The sequence below is a fragment of the Anolis carolinensis genome, unplaced genomic scaffold, assembly GCF_035594765.1.
Source record: "Anolis carolinensis isolate JA03-04 unplaced genomic scaffold, rAnoCar3.1.pri scaffold_7, whole genome shotgun sequence".
In the NCBI taxonomy this organism is placed as follows: domain Eukaryota; kingdom Metazoa; phylum Chordata; class Lepidosauria; order Squamata; family Dactyloidae; genus Anolis; species Anolis carolinensis.
The window spans coordinates 8,741,435-8,765,271 of record NW_026943818.1 but is presented as its reverse complement, the minus strand read 5'-3'; the positions used below and the strand labels follow the sequence as shown (position 1 = coordinate 8,765,271).

General features: G+C 38.5%; 2 protein-coding genes across 8 annotated transcripts in view; one reads left to right on the top strand and one right to left on the bottom strand.

Moving 5' to 3' along the window:
- Positions 1–23,837, top strand: part of ralgps1 (Ral GEF with PH domain and SH3 binding motif 1) — a 199,914-nt gene that overhangs the window by 1,952 nt on the left and 174,125 nt on the right. For 5 of the 7 annotated variants that reach the window (XM_008120835.3, XM_062960604.1, XM_008120838.3 and 2 more), the window contains exon 2: positions 19,252–19,333. The gene's annotated coding sequence lies outside the window, so the exon portion shown is untranslated. The remainder of the gene's footprint in view (positions 1–19,251; positions 19,334–23,837) is intronic. The other 2 variants (XM_062960603.1, XM_062960602.1) reach the window with 1 other exon arrangement.
- LOC103280789 (uncharacterized) lies at positions 7,845–13,931 on the bottom strand. Its single transcript, XM_008120833.3, has 2 exons — positions 13,712–13,931; positions 7,845–12,032 (listed from the first exon to the last, which is right to left on the bottom strand). The coding sequence occupies exons 1-2, from the start codon at positions 13,717–13,719 to the stop codon at positions 11,252–11,254; spliced, it is 789 nt and encodes a 262-aa protein (XP_008119040.1). The 5' UTR covers positions 13,720–13,931; the 3' UTR covers positions 7,845–11,251.

The following is a 23,837-nucleotide window of genomic DNA, read 5'->3' as shown; positions in this document are numbered from 1 at the left end:
TGTGGCATACTCAGATATTTATACCTGTGTGTATGATATGTCATACACACATGTATAAATATATGTGTATGTCAGGAATATCATATGTGTGTGTATACACATGTAAATATATATAGATACACATATATAACATCTGTGACATACACAGATATTTATATCTAAGTATATGTTACATTGTATACACTTGTATAATCATGTATATGTCATGAATATATTATATAATATGTAAATATATATACACACATATATAACATTATCTGTGACAAACACAGATGTTTATTCCTATGTGTATGATACATCATACACACATGTATAAATATATGTGTATGTCAGGAATATTATATAAATATGTGTATACATATGTAAAATATATATAGATACACATATATAACATCCATGACATACACAGATATTTATATCTATGTGTATGTCACAAATAATGTTATATGTGTGTATATATTTACACACAAATGTGTATATATATATATATACACACACACACACACACACATATACACCCACACATATGTAGCATAGATATGTGCTATCTATATCACACACATATGTTACATATGTACATGTCTATATGTATATGTGGTCTATCTCAAAAGTAATGAGAACGATTTCATATTAAACATGCAAAGTCTATTCCCTTCAAAATACTCTCCTTGTGATTGAATACAGTGATTCCAGCATTGTTACTACTCTTCCCTTGAGATTAAAATAGTCATAGACGAATTTTGGGCTGAGTGCTACAGTTAGTCCTGAGTAGAGTAAACCCATTTAATCAACGGTGAGTCAAAATTCAGCTGATTCCATGGGCCTGTTTCTAGTTGGGACTAACAATTGGATTTAAAGCTTTGTGTGTTTTCATGTTACAACTTGTGTCCAATTAGTTTGAGAAGCGAAAGAGAACTGTAACAAACATTTATTTATGTTTTATATATGCTATTTGTATCCAATTAGTTTGAAAAGGGGCAGGGAACTGTAGCAAACATTACATTGTTGCTGTTTTGCCATTCAGAAGAGTATGTACTAGCAGTCTTTCTGATCATGCTGACATCTAGTTCACCATAGATCCTTTGGAGGAGTTTACAGGGCAAGCTTTGCCCTTTGGTTCCCTTCTTTGCCCCTTCCAGGGTGATAGAAGTTATTCTGCAGCCATTTAGTGTTCCGATTCTTTAGCTGACTTTTCTTGGGATGCATGATAAAGTGAAGAAATGCATGTATATACTATAGTTGTGCTGTCTGGGTAAACCTTGAGCCGTTTAGGGTCTTGGCTTTCAGTGGGGGCTCCGATCCATTTTTGGGAACCTCCCAAAATCAGGAGAGCAAATACCTATTTTTGGTCTCTGGTGCCAAAAGATCTGTTTTCTATTGACCCATTATGGAGGGAGGGCTTCCCATACCCCCCTTCCTGTCATTTTAGGCATTTAAGCTGTTTTACTCTAGAGGAGATAGGAGAGGCGTTCAGCTGCAGGCAGGTGCATGCTTTTAAGGAGGCTTCTTACCTGTTTCTACTCTAGAGTAGGCACTTGGCTGCAGGCAGACTCGAGCACTGGGCCTGCATACCACACAAGGCAAGGAGGCAAGTTCTGACTTTCTTATTCTAGAGGAGGTGCTCAGCTGCAGGCAGGCGCATGCTTTAAGGAGGCTTCTTACCTGTTTCTACTCTAGAGTAGGCACTTGGCTGCAGGCAGACTCGAGCACTGGGCCTGCATACCACACAACGCAAGGAGGCAAGTTCTGACTTTCTTATTCTAGAGGAGGCGCTCAGCTGCAGGCAGGCGCATGCTTTAAGGAGGCTTCTTACCTGTTTCTACTCTAGAGTAGGTGTTCGGCTGCAGGCAGGCTCGAGCACTGGGCCTGCATACCACACAAGGCAAGGAGGCAAGTTCTGACTTTCTTACTCTAGAGGAGGTGCTCAGCTGCAGGCAGGCGCATGCTTTAAGGAGGCTTCTTACCTGTTTCTACTCTAGAGTAGGTGTTCGGCTGCAGGCAGGCTCGAGCGCTGGGCCTGCATACCACACAAGGCAAGGAGGCAAGTTCTGACTTTCTTACTCTAGAGGAGGTGCTCAGCTGCAGACAGGCGCATGCTTTAAGGAGGCTTCTTACCTGTTTCTACTCTAGAGTAGGTGTTCGGCTGCAGGCAGGCTTGAGCGCTGGGCCTGCACGTCACACAAGCACCCTCTCAAGGCAAGGAGGCAAGTTCTGACTTTCTTACTCTAGAGGAGGTGCTCCGCTGCAGGCAGGTGCCCGCACTGGGCCTGCACATCACATACACACTCTTTCAAGGCAAGGAGGCAAGTTCTGACTTTCTTACTCTAGAGGAGGTGCTCAGCTGCAGAAGCCATGGGTGCTGGGCATGCACACCACACATGCAATCTCTCAAAGCAAGAAAGCAAGTTCTGACTGTCTTGCTCTAAAGGAGGCGCTTGGCTGCAGGCAGACACCTGTGCTGGGCTTGCATGCCACACACTCACTCTCTCTTTCCAAGGCAAGGAGATATGAAGCACCACATGCTCATGAAAGTAGAGCGAGAGCCAATAATCGACTCCCGCTTGCTTTCGTGTCGAGTTATTTTCGTATGGGGGCCTTCCCGTTACATGCTCCCGAAGGTAACGAAAGTACGAAAGAATAGGTGAAACTAAGGAAAACGGGTTCTGCGCACAACTCTAGCATAGACTTTCAAACCATGTTCTACAGGCTCTTTACTTTTCTTGAATGGGGAGTCCTCCATTCTGTGTATCTTAATTTCTATAGGCTGTTCTGCATACCAACAACTACCTGCCCAAAGGTGTGACTTCTGAAGAGAATCCACCCTTTGTATGATAAAAAAAATGTCCCAGCCTGCTGTGTTTTAGTCATCAGAGCAGCATTCCTCAGATGTCAACTATTCATATGTACAAGTGGTTATTTCTACGTCAAGAGGCCTTTCTCTTACCCTTGTCCTTCAACTATGATAATAGGGAGGAACAGATAGAATGGAAACAGTGAGGACAGTACACCTCATCCATTTGGCACCTAAGTGATCCATGGATGAGAAGATCATGCAGATGATTCCATGGGTATGCATGTTCCTCTTGTTGGAAAGCATCTCCCAAATACTTAAAATGGTATGCTTTTTTATGTGTCAAAAGCAAATTGAAAATATACTTCAAGTTGCTTATGGTGTGAGAGAATTGGCTGTCTACAGAGACCTTGCCCAGAGGATGCCCAGATGTGTTACCATCTTGCTAGGAGGCTTCTCTCATGTCCCTGTAAGCTAGAGCTGACAGATGGGAGCTCACCCAGCCTCATAGATTTGAACCGGCAACCTTCAGGTCAGCAGTCCAGCCGGCACAAGGGTTTAACCCTTATCAGTATACTTGTCAGTATACAGTTGTCTCCCCACCATTTTTTTTTTTACTTTTATGGATTTGATTATTTATATATTTGTTGTCTCTAGGAATCTCTAGGTCCTCCAGTATGGTTCTGTGGTTAACTTCCACTAATAATGCATCTCTCTAGCAATTTTTTGAGAGAATCAAATCCTTCAATGTGATTCTATCATCAGCTTTCAATGGACATCAATTATATATCCATGCTGGAAGACCTATACATTCTTAGGAATTATCTCAGGTTAAAAAAAGGGTCTTGTGCCCCCAACCCAAGTGAAGGCAGGGGGCTGAATGTCCTAACATAGGATGGGCAACTGCTTTTGAGTCAATATATATAGCATTTCACTGTCAGTCTTTGAGATTGATGACTTTAAATTTAATTTCTCCTTACCTTAGTGTCTTAGCCCTTTCATAACCCATTGATCTTTATCTTAACCTAACCTGTCTGCTATATTGTATTTCTTGCTGCAAACAATGGTACATTAACTCAACTGTAGCCAGTTATATCACTTTGCGTTGTGTAATCTCTTTTGATGAAAAAGCAGGTTGATTGGTATTGACAAGAATAAATTAATTTGAAGCTTGTATGATAGAGTTCAGAAATTAAGAAGGATGAAGGTATTGGAAATTGGGTTGATATTTGCATTATTCCATATGTTTTTTTAAATGTTATTGCCATTCTTGAATGCACAATTTTAAGATGAGTTCCATTAATATAGTGCAATCACAGTTAGACTTTTGTATAAAATATTAGATTAAATATTGAAAAAAAATAATCCTGGTGTTTTACAATAGTATGATCAATAGGTTTGAGATTTCCAAGAGTTAAATGTCACTATTATAATCAATGACAAAAACTGTTAGGGATTATTAGAATTACTGTGGATCAGATTACTGTAATGTGCTCTGGTGTGGAGTTTCCCTGAAGCACATTTGAAAGTTTGTGCAAAAGTATGGCAGTCAATGTGTTGTCAGGTGTGTGTTTTAGGAGCAACATACTACTCGTTTCCCAGCAATGACACTAGTTTTCAAACTGCTCCTGAGCTCAGTTCAAGGTGCTATTTTTGACCTAGATATCCCTAAATGTGTTACTGTGAGTTATAATTCAGTAATTATTACTATGTTTGCTAGCAGGCCAGTTTTGCAGGTGCTTTTGCATTGCTTTCATTGCCAAACGCATACTATCTTGCATTTTGTCTAAACTACAAGACTGGAAGTGTATGTTCAGGATGCTAGCATAGGGAGTTGTTTCTTTGTTTTTATTCCATCATCCTGACAAAAAAATATAATATTTGGACTCTACCACAGAGGCTTCAGCATAGAATCATAGAGTTGGAAGAGACCTCACGGGCCATCCAGTCCAATCCCCTTCTAAGAAACAGGAAAGTCACATTGAAAGTACCCCCGACAGATGGCCATTTGTATCACATAGTGTTGTCTCAGGTATATATTGAGATGGAGATGGGACCGAGAGTAGGGCCTCATGGGTAGATCTTAAAGGAACTTGAGATGAAGGTGGGACTGAGAGTAGGGTCTCCCAGATAGATCTTAAAGGCACTTGAGACGGAAGTGGGACGGAGAGTAGGGCCTCCCGGGTAGATCTTAAAGCCACTTGAGACGGAAGTGGGACCGAGAGTAGGGCCTCCCGGTTAGATCTTAAAGGAACTTGAGACAGAGGTGGGAACGAGAGTAGGGCCTCATGGGTAGATCTTAAAGGAACTTGAGATGAAGGTGGGACTGAGAGTAGGGCCTCCCGGGTAGATGCTAAAGCCACTTGGTCATCCAGCCTCTACTTAAAAGTCTCCAAAGAAGGAGCCTCCACCACACTCCGGGGCAGAGAGTTCCACTACTGAACATCTCTCACAGTGAGGAAGTTATTCCTCATGTTCAGGTGGAATCTCCTTTCCTGTAGTTTGAAGCTGTTGTTCCATTGTGTCCTAGTCTCCAAGGCAGCTCCCTCCTCCCTATGACTTCCCTCCACATATTTATACATGCCCAGCTGTTTAAGCCACTCCACATGCAGCTTGTTCTCCAGATCCTTAATCATTTTAGTCGCCCTCCTCTGTACACTTTCCAGCTTGTCAACATCTCCCTTCAGTTGCAGTGCCCAGAATAGGACACGGTATTCCAGGGGTGGTCTGACCAAGGCAAAATAGAGGGGTAGCTCCATGCAGTCATGCCGGCCACATGACCTTGGAGATGTCTACGGACAACGCTGGCTCTTCGACTTAGAAATGGAGAAGAGCACCAACCCACAGAGTTGGACACAACTGGACTTAATGTCAGGGGAATACCTTTACCTTTACCTATGACTTTTCTGGATCTAGACCAGGGGTCCTCAAATTTTAAAGTGGAGGGCCGGTTCATGGTCCCTCAGATTGTTGAGGGGCCAAATTATCATTTGGGAAAAAAACGAACAAATTCCTATGCACACTGCACATGTCTTATTAGTAGTGCAAAAAACCCCCCAACATTTATTTATTTGTTTATTTGCTACATTTATACTCCACCCTCTCTCACCCCGAAGGGGACTCAGAGCGGCTTACAAGTTGTATGTATATACAATATATTATATTATTAGCATAGCACAGTATTAGCATTATATATTACTATATTGTACTATACCACTATACCATATTATTAGTAGTAATATTACATTTAATATATTATTAATATTATTTTATACAGCATTATTTCATTGTATTATTATTATTAGCCGCCCTGAGTCCCCTACTGGGTGAGAAGGGTGGGGTAGAAATACTGTAATAAATAAATAAATAAGTACTATATTGTATTACATTGTTATATTATCAATATTATATGTATACACAATATATTATATTATTACCATATCACAATATTGGTAAATGAATGAACAATACAATATTTAAAAATAAAAACAATTTTAACCAACATAAACCTATCACGATTTCAATGGGAAGACTGGGCCTGCTTCTGCCCAATGAGATAGTCAAGTAAAGTAGGATTGTTGTTGTTGTGTGCCTTCAAGTCATTTCAGACTTTGGGCAAGCCTAAATCTAAAACTGAGGACGGGGGCCAGGTAAATAACCTTGGAGGGCCGCATCTGGCCCCCGGGCCTTAGTTTGGGGACCCCTGATCTAGACACTAGACTCCTATTTATGCAGGACAAAATCCCATTGGCCTTTTTGCCGCCGCATCACATTGTAGGCTTATGTTTAACTTGTTGTCCACGAGGACGCCAAGATCTTTTTCACACGTACTGCTGTCGAGCACTCAACTTTAATTCCAAACACCTTTCCAGATAGAAAACTATCCACTCTTCGTACCTAGATGTTGGGATGAGAAATATAGAGAGCTGGTTCAATGAATGTTTACCTACATGTAGTTTAGGTATGATATTGTTTCTAGCACCCACTTTTTGCTTGATACTAGGTGCTAGTAGTTGATATTTCACATATGAGTACCACTTTTACTGAACTATCTGCAAACCAAAAACAGATTTCCTGATTTCACATAGAGCCTTTCATTTGTGACATTTATACAATGTATTTAAATGTCTTTGATTACTGTTAACCATTATAGTTTGGTGAGTTTACTTAGCTATAAGGCACTATGTATCCATCATTATCTGTTATAGTGTTTGTTCTGTTTGTTACTGAACATGTTGCTGCATGTAACAAATCTAAGTGTTTTGTTTGTGTTTAGTCATTCCATGTTGTTGAGTCTAGATCACTATATTTACTAATAAGTTTGAAACCTGTTCCCTTCCTTTGGATAAAATATTACTCTTTGCACAACTTAGTGTTTTAAAGTATTTGAATTGTCCTTTTTTTTGCTTTTTTATTTTCTCATTTTCCCTGCAGTTAAAAACAACCACCACTAAATTAAGCTTTCAAGATTAAACCACAACCTTTTGTTTAATCTTGAAATGGAAGATCTTCATGTGTATATGTAACTAAGCTATGAAATGGGAGCGAATAAGCCCTGTTATAACAACATCTCAAAACTAGATTCTTTGGCTTGTATTTGATGTAGTTATTGCACTTACGCACTGCCATAAGTTATAGCATAAAATGATAAGAGCATGAGTTATGGTTGGGTAGCGGTTTTAGATAATAAAAGAGCTAGTGGCACTTCAGAAGCTTCAAGGTTCACTTGTGCCATTGAGGTTGCATATTAATTTTTGCTGAGACCATAAATTAAAACCCATGTAACAGGCTGTTTTGGCTGTTGAAAAGGACTGCATTTCCCCACTTTTCTTTGTTTCATTATGACTTTACATGACAATTTCTGTTAATGGTTTAGTTCTCATACACATTCAGGAATATGTGCTAGGACACATTCCTTGAATCTGCTCCTAGGTAGCTGTAGAAAAACTGTGAAATACTTCACATGGCAGCTGGAATTACAGTATTTGCATAGTAATCTTGGTTTAAATTACTTGTTAAGCACTGCTACTTCAGAGAATAAAAACTCCAGGGATGAGGCAAAAGGATATTATTTATTTATTCATTCATTTATGCTATGCTAATACATATATATACACACACACACACACACACACATACATATACATATATTGTATATAATATACAATATAATATATAATAATATAAAATATAATCAATTGTATATACAGTAGAGTCTCACTTATCCAAGACTCGCTTATCCAACGTTCTGGATTATCCAACGCATTTTTGTAGTCAATGTTTTCAATACATCGTGATATTTTGGTGCTAAATTCGTAAATACTGTAATTACTACATAACATTACTGCGTACTGAACTACTTTTTCTGTAAAATTTGTTGTATAACATGATGTTTTGGTGCTTAATTTGTAAAATCATAACCTAATTTAATGTTTAATAGGCTTTTCCTTAATCTCTCCTTATTATCCAACATATTCGCTTATCCAACATTCTGTCGGCCCGTTTACGTTGGATAAGCGAGACTCTACTGTACGTATAATATTGATAATATTATAATGTAATGCAATACTAATCATAATAATACAATATAATATTAATTATATATTATATATTACATGCAATATTACTAATAATATTACCATATAGTGATATAGTACAGTATAGTAATTTAATGCTAATATTGTGTTATGCTAATAATACAATATATTGTATGTACATATAATTTGTAAGCCACTCTGAGTCCCCTTCGGGGTGAGAAGGGCGGGATATAAATGTAGCAAATAAATAAAAATGAATGCATTTCATTTATATGCTGCCTTCTCTCAGAGATTATACAGATTCTGGCCCTACATACATTCACTTATATTTTCATTATATAGTGCCAACATAGTGTGTAAATCAGTGGCTCCCAACCTGTGGTCCATGGACCACCAGTGCTCCCCAAGAACTAAAATATGGTCCACGGCCTCACCGTTACTACATTGTTGTAATGAGCATGGTTGGTCTCGTGAAACCCTCTTATAGTGCCGAGGCAACAGGGATGAGTACCCAGAAAACGTGCGACAACAAGCCTTCTGACTGCTGCTTCTCCTCCTCCTCCTTCCACCTGAATGGAACCATTTCATGTGGTGCCTGGAAGTGGAAGCCCCTTGATGTCTTCATTTTTAGGCCTTTTTCTGGGGTTATGTGGAGTGCTGATTCAGAAATTTGCATTGGATAGACCACATCAGATTTATATTATTAAATATAGTTTTCTGTGAGCGGGCAGATGGCGACTACTGGGTGGCATATATTCTGTATCAGAAACTAGATCCAATGCAATTTTTTGAATCGGCACCCTAGATAACCAAACTGAAGCTAAAGTTCACGAAAAAAAAAAAAAATTCGCAACCCTACTAATGTTAGAGAGTCGTCCCTGGTCAAAAAAAAAAAGGTTTGGAACCACTGGTGAACTCCCTCTATCAGCTTTAGCTCCATGCGGGGACATGAGAGAAGCCTCCCACAAGGATAGTCAAAACATCCAAGCGTCCCCTGGGTAACGTCCTTGCAGATGGCCAATTCTCTGACTCCAGAAGCGACTTGCAGTTTCTCCTTGCTCCTGACACGGAAAAAAACTGGTGTATATGTATTGCATGTGTTGTTATAAAATATTTCAGTGCAACCTCTAATACAATAGCCAAATTCAGTATGGCAGAATGCGCCAGGATATACAGTATTGACATTTCCCAAGCAGAAGATCTCCTTGCTCAGTTGTCAAAGCATTGTTTTTTTTAGCTCCAAACATTTAGAAATCAGAAATTATAAGCGCAGAAGTCAGGCTACAGTTCATAAATCCCAGACAATATGGCTTGATTGTTGATTTACCAAATCTCCATTGATTCTGTATTCTTGATGGGACTTATAGTTGGACTTGGTCCTGTAAATATTTGTTGTTCCCAGGTTAAGGTATTATTGAGGTAGTGCTCCTTCTCTAAATTATTTGGCATTCTTACAGTAGTGCCTAAGAAGTGAAATGCTGACATAACAATGAAAGTTGAATTTCAGATTTAAATGTGCTGAAGGTGACAATTTACGAAATAGCAGAGACTCGTCAATTAAACATGTATTCAAAAATGTCAGCATCTGAAACTGTTAAATGAAGAAATGCCAAATCCAGCAGCCTTTCTGCTCTGAATTTTAACAGTAATAAGAGTGGCTGAATGTGCACATCCTGGGTGCCAGAATCCTATGAAGTCATAATGTATTAATTTGCAAGAAATGGCAAATAGTTGTCAGGATCCCTGTTTGCCAAAGACAGATATTTTCTGAAGACATCCTGTTTTTCTGCAGCATTGCTGAATGAAAAGATTAAGTCTGGTTAGTTGACGGATTTATTTAATTGAACTATCACACAGCCACCTGTGCAGTTTTTAAATGCAGAGCCAAATCTAAAGCAGTTGATTTCGGCAGCGCTCCCTTGAATGCCTCTCTCCCCCAGCAACTATTAAGTGTGCTATTCATAGATTACTGCTGACACTAGTTATACTGCTGCTATTGCCATAAATCTGAATTTTCCTGCTGTAGAGAATTCCGTTACACACATAAATGGGCTTAATGTTTTTAAAGGCACAAATAATAAGTATTGATGCGTTCTCATAATAATATATCTAAATAATTATTATGAAAGGGGCCCCCATTGGCACAGTGTGTTAAAGCGCTGAGCTGCTGAACTTGTGGACCAAAAAGTTGCAGGTTTGAATCCGGGGAGCGGAATGAGCACCTGTTGTTAGCCCCAGCTTCTGCCAACCTAGCAGTTTGAAAATATGCAAATATGAGTAGATCAATAGGTACTGCTCTGGCGAAAAGTTAACGGTGCTCCATGTAGTCATGTCGGCCACATGACTTTGGAGGCATCTACGGATAATGAATCCGGGGGGCGGAATGAGCACCTGCTGTTAGCCCCAGCTTCTGCCAACCTAGCAGTTCGAAAACATGCAAATGTGAGTAGATCAATAAGTACCACTCCGGCGGGAAGGTAATGGCGCTCCGTGCAGTCATGCCAGTGGCCACATGACCTTGGAGGTGTCTATGGACTCTTTGGCTTAGAAATGGAGATGAGCACCAACCCCCAGAGTCGGACACGACTCGACTTAATGTCAGGGGAAACCTTTACCTACACCTAACTATTAAGATTCAGTTGCTGTGAGTTTTCCAGACTGTATGGCCATGTTCCAGAAGCATTCTCTCCTGACATTTTGCCCACATCTATGGTAGGCATCCTCAGAGATTGTGAGGTCTGTTGGAAACTAGGCAAGGGAGGTTTATATATCTATGGAATAATGTTCAGGGTGGGAGAAAGAACTCCTGTCTGTTGGAGGCAAGTGTGAATGTTGCAATTGGCCAGCTTGATTAGCATTGAATGGCCTTTTAGGTTCAAGGCCTGGCTGCTTCCTGCCTGGGGGAATCCTTTGTTGGGAGATGTTAGTTGGCCCTTGTTTGAAAGCTGGAAGATTTTGTGGTCATGTTGTCTGATTCGGCATGCTCGCTTTGAATAAATCCCAGGTAGTTTCCCAACTTCTCAATGTCTTCTAAACCTTTGCAGATGTTTGAGATGTCTACATCAAGCAGGACAGTTGCAGACTCTTTCAAAGAGTATTCGTTCCTTTGAATTATAATCGTGTACCTGTTACTCAGCTGATATGTTGCTTGATTAACAATATGATTGGTTGCATAATGCTGGATCCCTGCTCTCCGCAAAAAGTCTTCCATGCCCATGTTCCCTCCTCCTTCAGCCTCCAAATCTATGTTAAAGAAATCTGCCAGATATGCAATTATGTCACTGTCTTTCACAATCTCTGTGTATGTAGAATTAACTCGAAATTCATTGGAATCATGCTGGTGATTGTTTTGATTATTAAGCAATGCCAACTTTATTTGTATCTTATCTATGTCTTTGTGAACTGTGAGTTGAGTGTTAGCATGGAAGCATGGAAGTTCCCATATCTTAGGGACTGATTCAGTAGTTTGCTTCTGAGATCCCACTATAAGGCTCCACTGTTGATTTCTTTGACTTAGCCACAACTCGGCCATTGCTAGTTCGTCTGAAGCAGTGTCGTAGTAATGCTCACTTTGAATGACTGTACCCAAGCATTTGGCACCGGCACTCAACAATTTGGCTTTACTCTCCTCTGCTATCCAGTACTTCTGCTGAAGTCGGACTTCTGGCACTAAGGAGAGGTCCTGTGATGGTTCCATGGTATTGCTGGAAAGAAAATGTATATTAGAGAATGAAACTATATTTCAGCAAGGGAATTCCAGACAGGAAACAATCAGGGCCAGCTAACACCTCCCAACAAAAAAATCACTCAGGGAGGAAACAGCCAGGCTTTAAAGCTTCAAGGCCATTACATCCTAATCATTTCTCCTAATTGCAGCATTCATACTTGCCTCCAACAGACAAAAAAAACAACAATCTGAAATATTGTATATTCACAACTTTTAGGAAATAATATCCCCCGATGGCGCAGCGTGTTAAAGCGCTGAGCTGCTGAACTTCTGGACCGAAAGGCCACAGGCTTGAATTAGAGGAGCAGAGAGAGCCCCCACTGTTAGCCCCAGCTTCTGCCAACCCAGAAGTTCAAAAACATACAAATGTGAGTGCATCAATAGGTACTGCTCCGGCGGGAAGGTAACGCCGCTCCATGTAGTCATCCCACATGACCTTGGAGGAGTCTACGGACAACGCCGGCTCTTCGGCTTAGAAATGGAGATGAGCACCAACCCCCAGAGTCAGGGGAAAACGTTTACCCTTTACCTTAGCTACCACCAATTCCTCAATACTTTATTTCCCATACCACCATACTTCGCCACAGCAACGCGTGGCCGGGCAGAGCTAGTAAGATTATAAATGGGTTATATAGCTGTGTGGAAGGGCCTTGAGTCTACACTGCCATATAATCCAGTGCAAATTAGAGACCTAAGTCTGCCTGTCCCTGAGCTGAATTGGTTGCTAGGAGACCAAGTGGGCAGAGATTAACCCTCTAACTGTCAGCAATTGGATAAAAACAATTATTGCTCTCCCTCTAATTAGGACTTTATTTTTCTTTTCTTTTTGTTGTATCAACCTAGAGGCATGGATGATGGGTTGTGTTGTCAAATTTCGAGGTTGGGGGGCCTGTAGTCTTGTTGTTTTGTGGGTCTCCGTGATGCCATCACTCATTTATATATATAGATATAGATGTGTTGTCACAAGGCTTTCATGGCCGGGATCACAGGGTGGTTGTATGTTTTCCGGGCTGTATGGCCATGTTCACAATCTCACAACCTCTGAGGATGCCTGCCATAGATGTGAGCGAAACGCCAGGAGAGAGTACTTCTGGAACATGGCCATACAGTCCGGAAAAAATACAACAACCTTGATTAATAGGTGTTTATTGCATGGTTCTTTCCATTTTGCCTCTTATTTAGCAATTATCAGTACAGTAGTCTAACTTATCCAAGCCTCGCTTATCCAAGCTTCTGGATTATCCAAGCCATTTTTGTAGTCAATTTTTTCAATATATTGTGATATTTTGGTGCTAAATTCGTAAATATAGTAATTGCTACATAACATTCCTGCGTATTGAACTACTTTTTCTGTCAAATTTGTTGTAGAACATGATGTTTTGGTGCTTAATTTGTAAAATCATAACCTAATTTGATGTTTAATAGGCTTTTCCTTAATCTGTCCTTATTATCCAAGATATTCGCTTATCCAAGCTTCTGCCGGCCCGTTCAGCTTGGATAAGTGAGACTCTACTGTACTTCTGGAACATGGCCATACAGCCCGGAAAACATACAACAACCCTGATTAATAGGTGTTTATTGCATAGTTCTTTCCATTTTGCCTCATATTTAGCAATTATCAGTATTTCTTTTTTATTTGTGTTTGAAGTTGCCTACCTTGCCATTTGTCCCAGAGTTGGAGGATATGGGAGATGTTTCGGAAAGCTTTCTATTAATTTCCTCCAAGCGTAACCCAAAGTTTTCTGTCGACAGTCTCTTTCCTTCCAAGTAGCAGGCACAAATCCCTTCCTCTGTTTATTTTTAGTTTTTACTCGGGGCTTCCATGGCAACAGGGCATGAGCAACAGCTTGCAGATACTGTTTATAGATACCTCCGAGATGTCACAGAGGTGTGGTGTAGAGCCCTGCCAAATGCATTTTCGAGGATTAGATGTAAAAGGCGAAGGAAAGGTGCTTGTGTCAGGACCCAGGCTGCAGAGCACCAATAACCATGCACAGAGACCAGAATCTATCTAATATCTTTATTAAAGGAATATATAAAGTCAATAAAAACAAGTGAAGAATATAGTTCAGAAGTAGACCTTTCAGGAAAGGTCAAATATAGTCCAGGAAATCAATGTCCAATATGAGATATTAGAGTCCAAAGTTATAATCCAATAACCGAAACACACACTTTGCCGAGCAAAGTGTGGGGAAATGACAGGGTCCTTTAGTCCAATGGAGCTTGACAACAAGGCTGGAAAACAAACTAGATTCTTGGCAACAAGACTTGATTCGAGGCAACAAGAAGCAAGAAGCAAGAACTGGGTCCGTGGCGAGGTCCGGGGAACAAGGCAGGCTTGGAACTAGAACAAGGTCCGTGGCAAGGTCCTGGAAACAAGGAACTGGAGTAGCGTAGTCCACACACGATCTCACTCCCGAAGCTGACGAATTGACTCCGCAAGGATTTCCTTGCGGGTACACCTATATAGGATCTTGTTTTCCTGCCAAGGAACACTTTCCCTGGGGAACAAGAAGTGAAACCCATACTGTGTCCAGATGCATGACTCCTTAAGATTTACCAAGGGAAACAGGCTTAATCAGCTAATTGTCTGGCAGCGATTCTGGCGCTTCAGCGATTCGCCTCCCTAGTGCCTCTATCTCGATTATAATTATCCCTACGAGAGAACGGGGGAGAATTCTGCCCAAGGCTTGTTTGGCCGACTTCTGGAGGGCAAACATCCTGCAGGTGCAAGGGCTCCAATTCTGGCTGAAACGGTGGAAAACCCAAGTTTTCCTCTTCATCTGCCACAATAGTACTAGGAAGGGGACTACATGGCCCATGAGACATCACAGCTTGAGCCTTAACAGTATTACTCATGCACATATATTTCACCATTGTAAATAATAATTCATCTCACTCATTTAGAGCTCTGTGACACTGTTTAATATCATTCCTAGCTTTTGTAATATTATGTACCGATATACCCCTGTTAATGAAGTAGATATGCTCTGGTACTTTATTTCTGTAACAGGGATAGAAATAATATGGAAAGACTAGAGATAGCTTCCTACACCCCCCAAAACATTTGGTACTATTTTTGTTGTTAGCTGTTTCTATATTCATAGCTAATTATCTGACACATGTCCACGCACTTTATTAAATGGTCTTGAAATTGTGTACTTTTTATATGACCAACCCCTTTTTATCCATAGTGGTGATGCTTGTGTTATTACTGTATATACTCGAGGATAAGCTGACCCAAATATAAGCCAAGGCACCTAATTTTACCATAGAAAACTGGGAAAACTTATTGACTTGAGTATAAGCCAAGGGTGGGCAATGCAGCCGCTACTGGAAAATTTCAAAATAAAAATAGATACCAATAAAGTTACCGTATATACTCGAGTATTAGCCGACCCAAATATAAGCCGAGGCACCTAATTTTACCACAAAAAAACTGGGAAAACATTGACTCCAATATAAGCCGAGGGTGGTAAATTTCAGAAATAAAAACAGATAACAATAAAATTACATTAATTGAGGCATCCATAGGTTAAATGTTTTTGAATATTTACATCAAGCTCTAATTTAACATAAGACTGTCCAACTCTGATCCAATCATTCTTCTCATCTTCTTCAATGTAAATGTGCTTATGTATCCTTTTAATAATAATAGAATAAAATAATACATGTAATAATCATAATCATAATAAATACAGGAAAATAATACAAGTACAGTAGAGTTTCACTTATCCAACACTCACTTATCCAACGTTCTGGATTATCCAACATATTTTTGTAGTCAGTGTTTTCAAAACACCGTGATATTTTGGTGCTAAATTCATAAATACAGTAATTACTACATAGCATTAATGTGTAATGAACTACTTTTTCTGTCAAATTTGTTGTATAACATGATGTTTTGGTGCTTAATTTGTAAAATCATAACCTATTTTGATATTTAATAGGCGTTTTCTTAATCTCTCCTTATTATCCAACATATTCGCTTATCCAACGTTCTGCCGGCCCGTTTATGTTGGATAAGTGAGACTCTACTGTAATAATAAATAGAGTAAAATAATAAATGCAATATTAATAGTAATAAGATCAGAGTGAAATAATAAATATATAAATAATAATAATAAATAGGGTAAAATAAATGTAATAGTAGCAACAATAATAGAGAAAAATAATAAATGTACCATATATTCTCGGGTATAAGCTGACCCAAATATAAGCCAACCTGGACCCTCACCCGAGTATAAGCCGAGGGGGGCTTTTTCAGTCTTAAAAAAGGGCTGAAAAACTAGGCTTATACTTGAGTATATACAGTACATTAATTCAGGTATCAGTAGGTGAAATGTTTTTGAATATTTACATAAAACTATAATTTAAAATAAGACTGTCCAACTCTGATTAAATCATTATTCTAACTGTCTTCAATGTAAATGTGCTTACGTATCCTTCCTATAATAATAAAGTGTTAAATATTAAATGTAATAATAATAATAGAGTAAAATAATAAATGATATAGTAACTATAATAAGAGTAAAATAATAAATATAATAATAGAGTAAAATAATAAATGTAATAGTAACTAATGATAGAGTAGAAGAATACATGTAATAATTATAATAGAGTAAAATAATAAATGTAATAATAACAATAATAGGGGAAAAAATAAATGTATATACTGTATATACTCGAGTATAAACCAACCTGAATATAAGCCGAACAGGACCCTCACCCGAGTATAAGTCGAGAGGTGCTTTTTCAGCCCTAAAGCAGGGCTGAAAAACTCGTCTTATACTCGAGTATATACAGTACCTCATTTTGTATAGTCACTATGTGTTTTATTGTATGCTATGTTTTAATTGTTTATTTTATTTGATTGTTGTGATCATTGTTTCTTAGTTATTGATATTGGTTTTAACTTGTTATATTTTGTTTCTGTTTTTGGCTTGGCCAAATGTTAGTGGGATAGAAAAATAAAGTATTATCATTATTATTATTGCTCTTTCATGCGCCTCTGCTTCTGCTCCATTATATTTTTTGAAAAAATGGAATAGAGAAATAAATATAAATATGAATCAATAAATATAATGCATAGATCCCTATGTATGCTTGAGCTTTGCTAGTAATTTAGTTAGTAATATTTTGTTAGGAATATAGTACAGTAGAGTCTCACTTATCCAAGCCTCGCTTATCCAAGCCTCTGGATAATCCAAGCCATTTTTGTCGTCAATGTTTTCAATATGTCGTGATATTTTAGTGCTAAATTCGTAAATACAGTAATTACAACATAACATTACTGTGTATTGAACTACTTTTTCTGTCAAATTTGTTGTATAACATGATGTTTTGGTGCTTAATTTGTAAAATCATAACCTAATTTGATGTTTAATAGGCTTTTCCTTAATCCCTCCTTCTTATCCAAGATACTCGCTTATCCAAGCTTCTGCCGGCCCGTTTAGCTTGGATAAGTGAGACTCTACTGTACCACTTTCCAGGTTAATTAAGGTGAACACGTGTAAAGTCATAAAAGTTAAACTGTAATTCTTATACAGTTATTAAACTGTAATGCTTATAAACACTTAACAGGTTTACAATCTTATTATCAGTATATACTAGGCATGGGCCAACTTGGGCCCTCCAGGTGTTTTGGACTTCAACTCCCACAATTCCTAACAGCCGGTAGGCTGTTAGGAATTGTGGGAGTTGAAGTCCAAAACACCTGGAGGGCCCAAGTTGGCCCAATGCCTGGTATATACAAATTCAAATTCTCCATGCTTTTTCATCTTAGTGTTTTTGGGATACTATGGGCAGGTGTTGAAATTTGATTTAGTCCTTCACTTAGAATCATAGAGTTGGAAGAGACCACATGGGCCATCCAATCCAACCCGCTGGCGTGTAGGAAAAGCACAATCCAAGCAACCCATATTAATTTATCGTATCAGAAGCAAATTGAGAATACAGTTATAATGTATAAAAAACCACAAAGTTTAAAACTATATATATATATATATATATATATATATATATATATATATATAAGAGAGTGATGGAATCAGGGCACTGGACAAAACAACAAAACTACAGGCCCCCCAACCTCAAAATTTGACAACACAACCCATCATCCACGGCTCTAGGTTGATACAACAAAAAGAAAAGAAAAATAAAGTCCTAATTACAGGGAGAGGAATAATAGTTTTTATCCAATTGCTGTCAGTTAGAGGGCTAAGCTCCGCACATAGACCCCCTCTATCGTCACCACTTTCACAGTACACAAACAACCAAATGCATACTAAACATAAAGACAACCATACAACACACATTCAATACCACCACTACCTCAACAATTTCTCACCAACACCACCAGACAATACCACAGCAATGCGTTGCCGGGCACAGCTAGTATTATACTAAATGTCCTTTGAGCAGAAGCTGGCTGCGAAAAGGTCCTCCATGGTGCTTGCAGCAGGGCTCAGGTTGCATTGTAGCAAGTCAGTGGTTTTCAGCCTAGGGTCCCCAGATGTTTTTGGCCTACAACTCCCAGAAATCCCGGCCAGATCCAAGTTTTCCCCTGCCACTTTTGGACTTTCGCTTGCTGAGGTTTTCCCACAAGTATCTCTGTGGATCTTAGGAAGCTGCTTCTTGATTTAAAGTGTTGGCATGCTGGCTGATATCTGAATAGAGGATGGGCTGGAGATGTCAATGCCTTGGTCCTTTCATTATGGATGTCTGGTGGTGCAATACCGGCTAAACAGTATAATTTCTCCAGTGGTGTAGGGCATAGACATCCTGTGACAATGCAGCATATCTCATTAAGGGCCACATCCACTGTTTTAACGTGGTGAGATGTACTCTACACTCAGCATGCGTACTCAGTAGCAGAGTAGCCAAGTGCAAGGACAGGTGTCTTCACCCCTGACAGATGGCCATCCAGCCTCTGTTTCAAAACCTTTAGTAACGTTTGGAAATTTTGTGAGCCAAAGTGCATATAAAACCATACTATTTCCCTTCTTTCTCACTAAAATCCTGTGTATATATGTTGCATTCATAAAAATAAAGTTGTGGTTCTCCTTTCCTGTCTGCCATGTCACCTTTGGCTATCTTGAAGAAAGATTTATATTTGAATTGTGTGTTCTCTATTTACAGTGAATAACCATTTTTTTGAATGAAAAATCCAATGTTTTTAATTCTTTTTTTTCCAGAAGCATCCACACTGAAAGATGTGCTGCAATGACTCCTTTGTGTTTGACTGCACTTAAAACTGGAAAGAACCCCATATTATGGGTAAGTTGAGCTGCTTCTGTTTTATCACTGGAAGCAAAGCAAAGAAGTTTTAAATAAATAATAATACAGTAGAGTCTCACTTATCTCTGGCTAATCCAAGCCATTTTTGTAGTCAATGTTTTCAATACATTGTGATATTTTGGTGCTAAATTCGTAAATACAGTAATTACAACATAACATTACAATGTATTGAACTACTTTTTCTGTCAAATTTGTTGTATAACATGAAGTTTTGGTGCTTAATTTGTAAAATCATAACCTAATTTGATGTTTAATAGGCTTTTCCTTAATCCTTTCTTATTATCCAAGATATTCGCTTATCCAAGCTTCTGCCGGCCCGTTTAGCTTGGATAAGTGAGACTCTACTGTAATAAAACTTTATTTATATACTGCCCTATCTCCTCAAGGGAATCAGAGCGGTTTGTAGAAGAGAGTCAAGGATGGCAAAAGCATCAAAACATCAGGGCAATGTCCCCTGGGCAACGTCCTTGCAGATGGCTAATTCTCTCATACCAGAAGTGACTTGCAGTTTCTCAAGTCTCTCCTGAGATGAAAAAAAAAAAAACTTCAGCAAAACTAATATTTCAGCTCCAACATTTCTTTTAGATGATCGCTAGGTGGCACTACTGAACAAGATATGATCCTTGGCTAGATTTGGAAGTCTGGCAATTCTTAATTTTGTCAATTCTAACAAAAGTCTGGAAAAATATTTGTTTTCCTTTTCATCTGGCAACCCTATATCTATGTATTAATAACAATTTTTTCCAGAGCCCCCTTATTTCAATGCAAAGTCGAACTGCTTTTGATTGATTGCTAAATATTTACTGGTCACTTTAGTATTTTGATGTTACTCTTGTTCTAAGAAATCGTTGAATCATGTTGTTGCTTCATATTGTTTGTGTCCGCTTGGGTTCCTTGTCCTGTGACAATTGCCAAATTAAAAGGAACGAAGGGTCACCGGATGTTTAGAAAACCATGCTGACAATATGCATTTTCAAAGTCTCAAACTGCACAACTAGGCTTTTTGTGATTTTTTAGGAGGCATAAAATAAGTAAGAAACAAAAATCAGAAAATTATTTCTAATTTTTAAAAAATTGGGCAGCATCTGAATGGGAGGTGGATGCAGAGAGAATTTGTGTTGTCAAAGGCTTTCATGGCCGAAATCACAGGGTTGTTGTGTGTTTTCCGGGCTATATGGCCATATTCCAGAAGCATTCTCTCCTGACGTATCACCCACATCTATGGCAGGCATCCTCAGAGAGAATTTGCTTGATCCTTTACTCCCTGATAATTGTACTCTCTATGCTTCTTTCTCATACATAGATAGATATAGGGTTGCCTGATAAAAAAGTAATTTTTTCTGCAACAAAATGAGCAACGCGGGGAACTGACCTGTGTTAATCGTTGTCAATTCCTTATTTAGTGTGTTTAGGATAAAGCTCCATGAAGACATTACTTCCATCTTGATGACAGATATGTTTAAAGTCCTGGATAGACTTTTTGTCCTTCTCAGTCCTATCTTTTCAAGTAAACAAGGATTTGGAGATTAGCAGTAGCCAGTCCAATGAGATGTTTATGGCCATATACTGCCATATAATCCAGATTATTGGAGCAGATAATCCACATTATGGTGGAACTGGATTGTCTACGGTGCCAGATAATACAGTTCAAAGCAGATAACAGGAACACAGGAGTAAATGGTTTAACTCCTTCAACCCCATTCCCCCGTAAGGTGGACTGTCCTTCTCCACCCAGATAATAGAACAATAACAACAACAACAACAACAACTTTATTTTTGTATCCTGCCTCCATCTCCGCAAAGGGACTTGGGGTGACTAACATGGAGCCAAGCTCGGATAATTAAGCAGAATAAAATACATACTTAATACATTTCACCAGAAAATAAAAATACAGTAGAGTCTCACTTATCCAACATAAACGGGCCAGCAGAATGTTGGATAAGCGAATATGTTGGATAATAAGGAGGCATTAAGGAAAAGCCTATTAAACATCAAATTAGGTTATGATTCAATTTAGGTTAAATTCAGCACCAAAACATCATGTTATACAACAAATTTGACAGAAAAAGTAGTTCAATTCGCAGTAATGTTATGTAGTAATTACTGTATTTACAAATTTAGCACCAAAATATCACGATATATTGAAAACATTGACTACAAAAATGCATTGGATAATCCAGAACATTGAATAAGCGAGTGTTGGATAAGTGAGATTCTACTGTAGATCAAAATAATAAGATAATTATACATAATAACATAGTAAAAATAAAATAGAGACAATAGTATAGTTAGACATAATATAAAATTAGAACAGTACCCAAAATAAAAGTATGCAACATGTTGTTAACACAGAAGCTTTTTCTCATACATGTTTTGTTTAAAAGTAAACAAATATCTATTAAACCCAGTACTGACAGCTCAGTATTCGAAAACATATCTGAATTGGTAAATGAAGGGAAGTGTTAAGATGACAGAACCCTAAATTCTCCAGTAAACATTGGAAATATAGGTGACAGTTCTGCCATACATCCAAGGACTAACATTAGACAGGCCCTATAACACAGGATCTGATCCCAGGTTTTATTTTTAAACTTGATTATATGAGTCCGCACTGACAGATAATCTGGAATAAACAGAAAACCTGGGATCAGATCCTGGGATATAGGGCTTTCTATATGAGGCCCTTCCACACAGCTGAATAAACCCACATTTTCTGCTATGAACTGTAATATACTTTATGTTCATGGAGGGAGGATATTTGGTTGCTTTTTTCTTATGAATTCCTCATCATAAATTCATTGATTTTTGTCAGTGGCTAGACTAAATGGATTTACGAACAGACGCTTTTGGCATCTGAGTTGCAGCAGCTGTAGCAAATGTGAAAGATATTTCTGGTATTTCACAGGATGGAGACTGTTGTTGCAACATGGACGTTGATGATGAACCTCTTATCTGCAGAGCCTGAAAGCAGGGGATGCTGTGTCAGTACAAGAGGGTTTCCTAACCATGTCAAAGGTTGGGCTCTGTTTACAGTGATCAAAACAAGGTTCCAAGAAAATATATGCACGCCTTATGTGACATTCCTTGGTTTTTTTTTGCTTACCCTGATCCTTGGTTGGGAGGTGTTAGCTGGCCCTGGACAGTAAACGAAGAACAACACTCAGAAAAGAGGGGAATTCCAGACTGGAAACAATCAGAGCCAGCTAACACCTCCCAACCAAGGATTCCCCCAGACAGGAAGCAACCAGCCTTTGAAGCTGAAAGGCTATTCAATGCTAATCAAGGTTTTCATTTGCAACATTCACACTTGCCTCAAACAGACAAGACTTCTTTCTCCCACCCTGGACATTATTTCACAGGTATATATAAACCCCACTTAACCTAGTTTCCAACAGACCTCACAACCTCCGAGGATGCCTGCCATAGATGTGGGCAAAACGTCAGCAGAGAATGCTTCTGGAACATGGCCATACAGCCTGGAAAACAATATTTCTCATTGGCTCCTAGAGATTTCACTGAGAGTTGAGTGAACATTTATTATGATATAGGTATAGTCAGTATTTTTTTACGTTTTCCTTCTTCAGAGGCAGCTATGCTCTGAAATAACTAAAAAAAAGTACAGTATATACTCAAGTATAAGTCGACCTGAATATAAGCCAAGGCACCTAATCTTACCACAAAAAAACTGGGAAAACATTGATTCCAGTATAAGCCAAGGGTGGTAAATTTCAGAAATAAAAACAATAAAATTACATTAATTGAAGCATCAGTAGGTTTTTGAATATTTACATAAAACTGTAATTTAAGACAAGATTGTCCAACTCTGATTAAATCATTATTCTCATCTTCTTCAATGTAAATGTGCTTATGTATTCTTTTAATAATAATAGAGTAAATTAAAACATGTAATAATAATAATAATAATAATAATAATAATATTGAAGTCAAAAATCACACCAGACATCACAGTTGTGGAAAAGAACAAGGTTTGGATCATTGATGTTGCCATCCCAGGTGACAGTCGCATAGATGAAAAACAACAGGAAAAACTCAGCCGCTATCAGGACCTCAAGATTGAACTTCAAAGACTCTGGCAGAAACCAGTACAGGTGGTCCCGGTGGTGATGGGCACACTGGATGCTGTGCCAAAAGATCTCAGCCGGCATTTGGAAACAATAGACATTGACAAAATCACCATCTGCCAACTGCAAAAGGCCACCCTACTGGGATCTGCACACATCATCAGAAAATACATCACACAGTCCTAGACACTTGGGAAGTGTTCGACTTGTGGTTTTGCGAAACGAAATCCAGCATATCTATCTTGTTTGCTGTGCCATACAACGTCGTTGTGTTGATAATAATAATAATAATAATAATAATACAGGAAAATAATACATGTAGTAATAGAGTAAAATAATAATAATAATAATAATAATAATAATAATAATAATAATAATAATAATAACAATAATAATAATA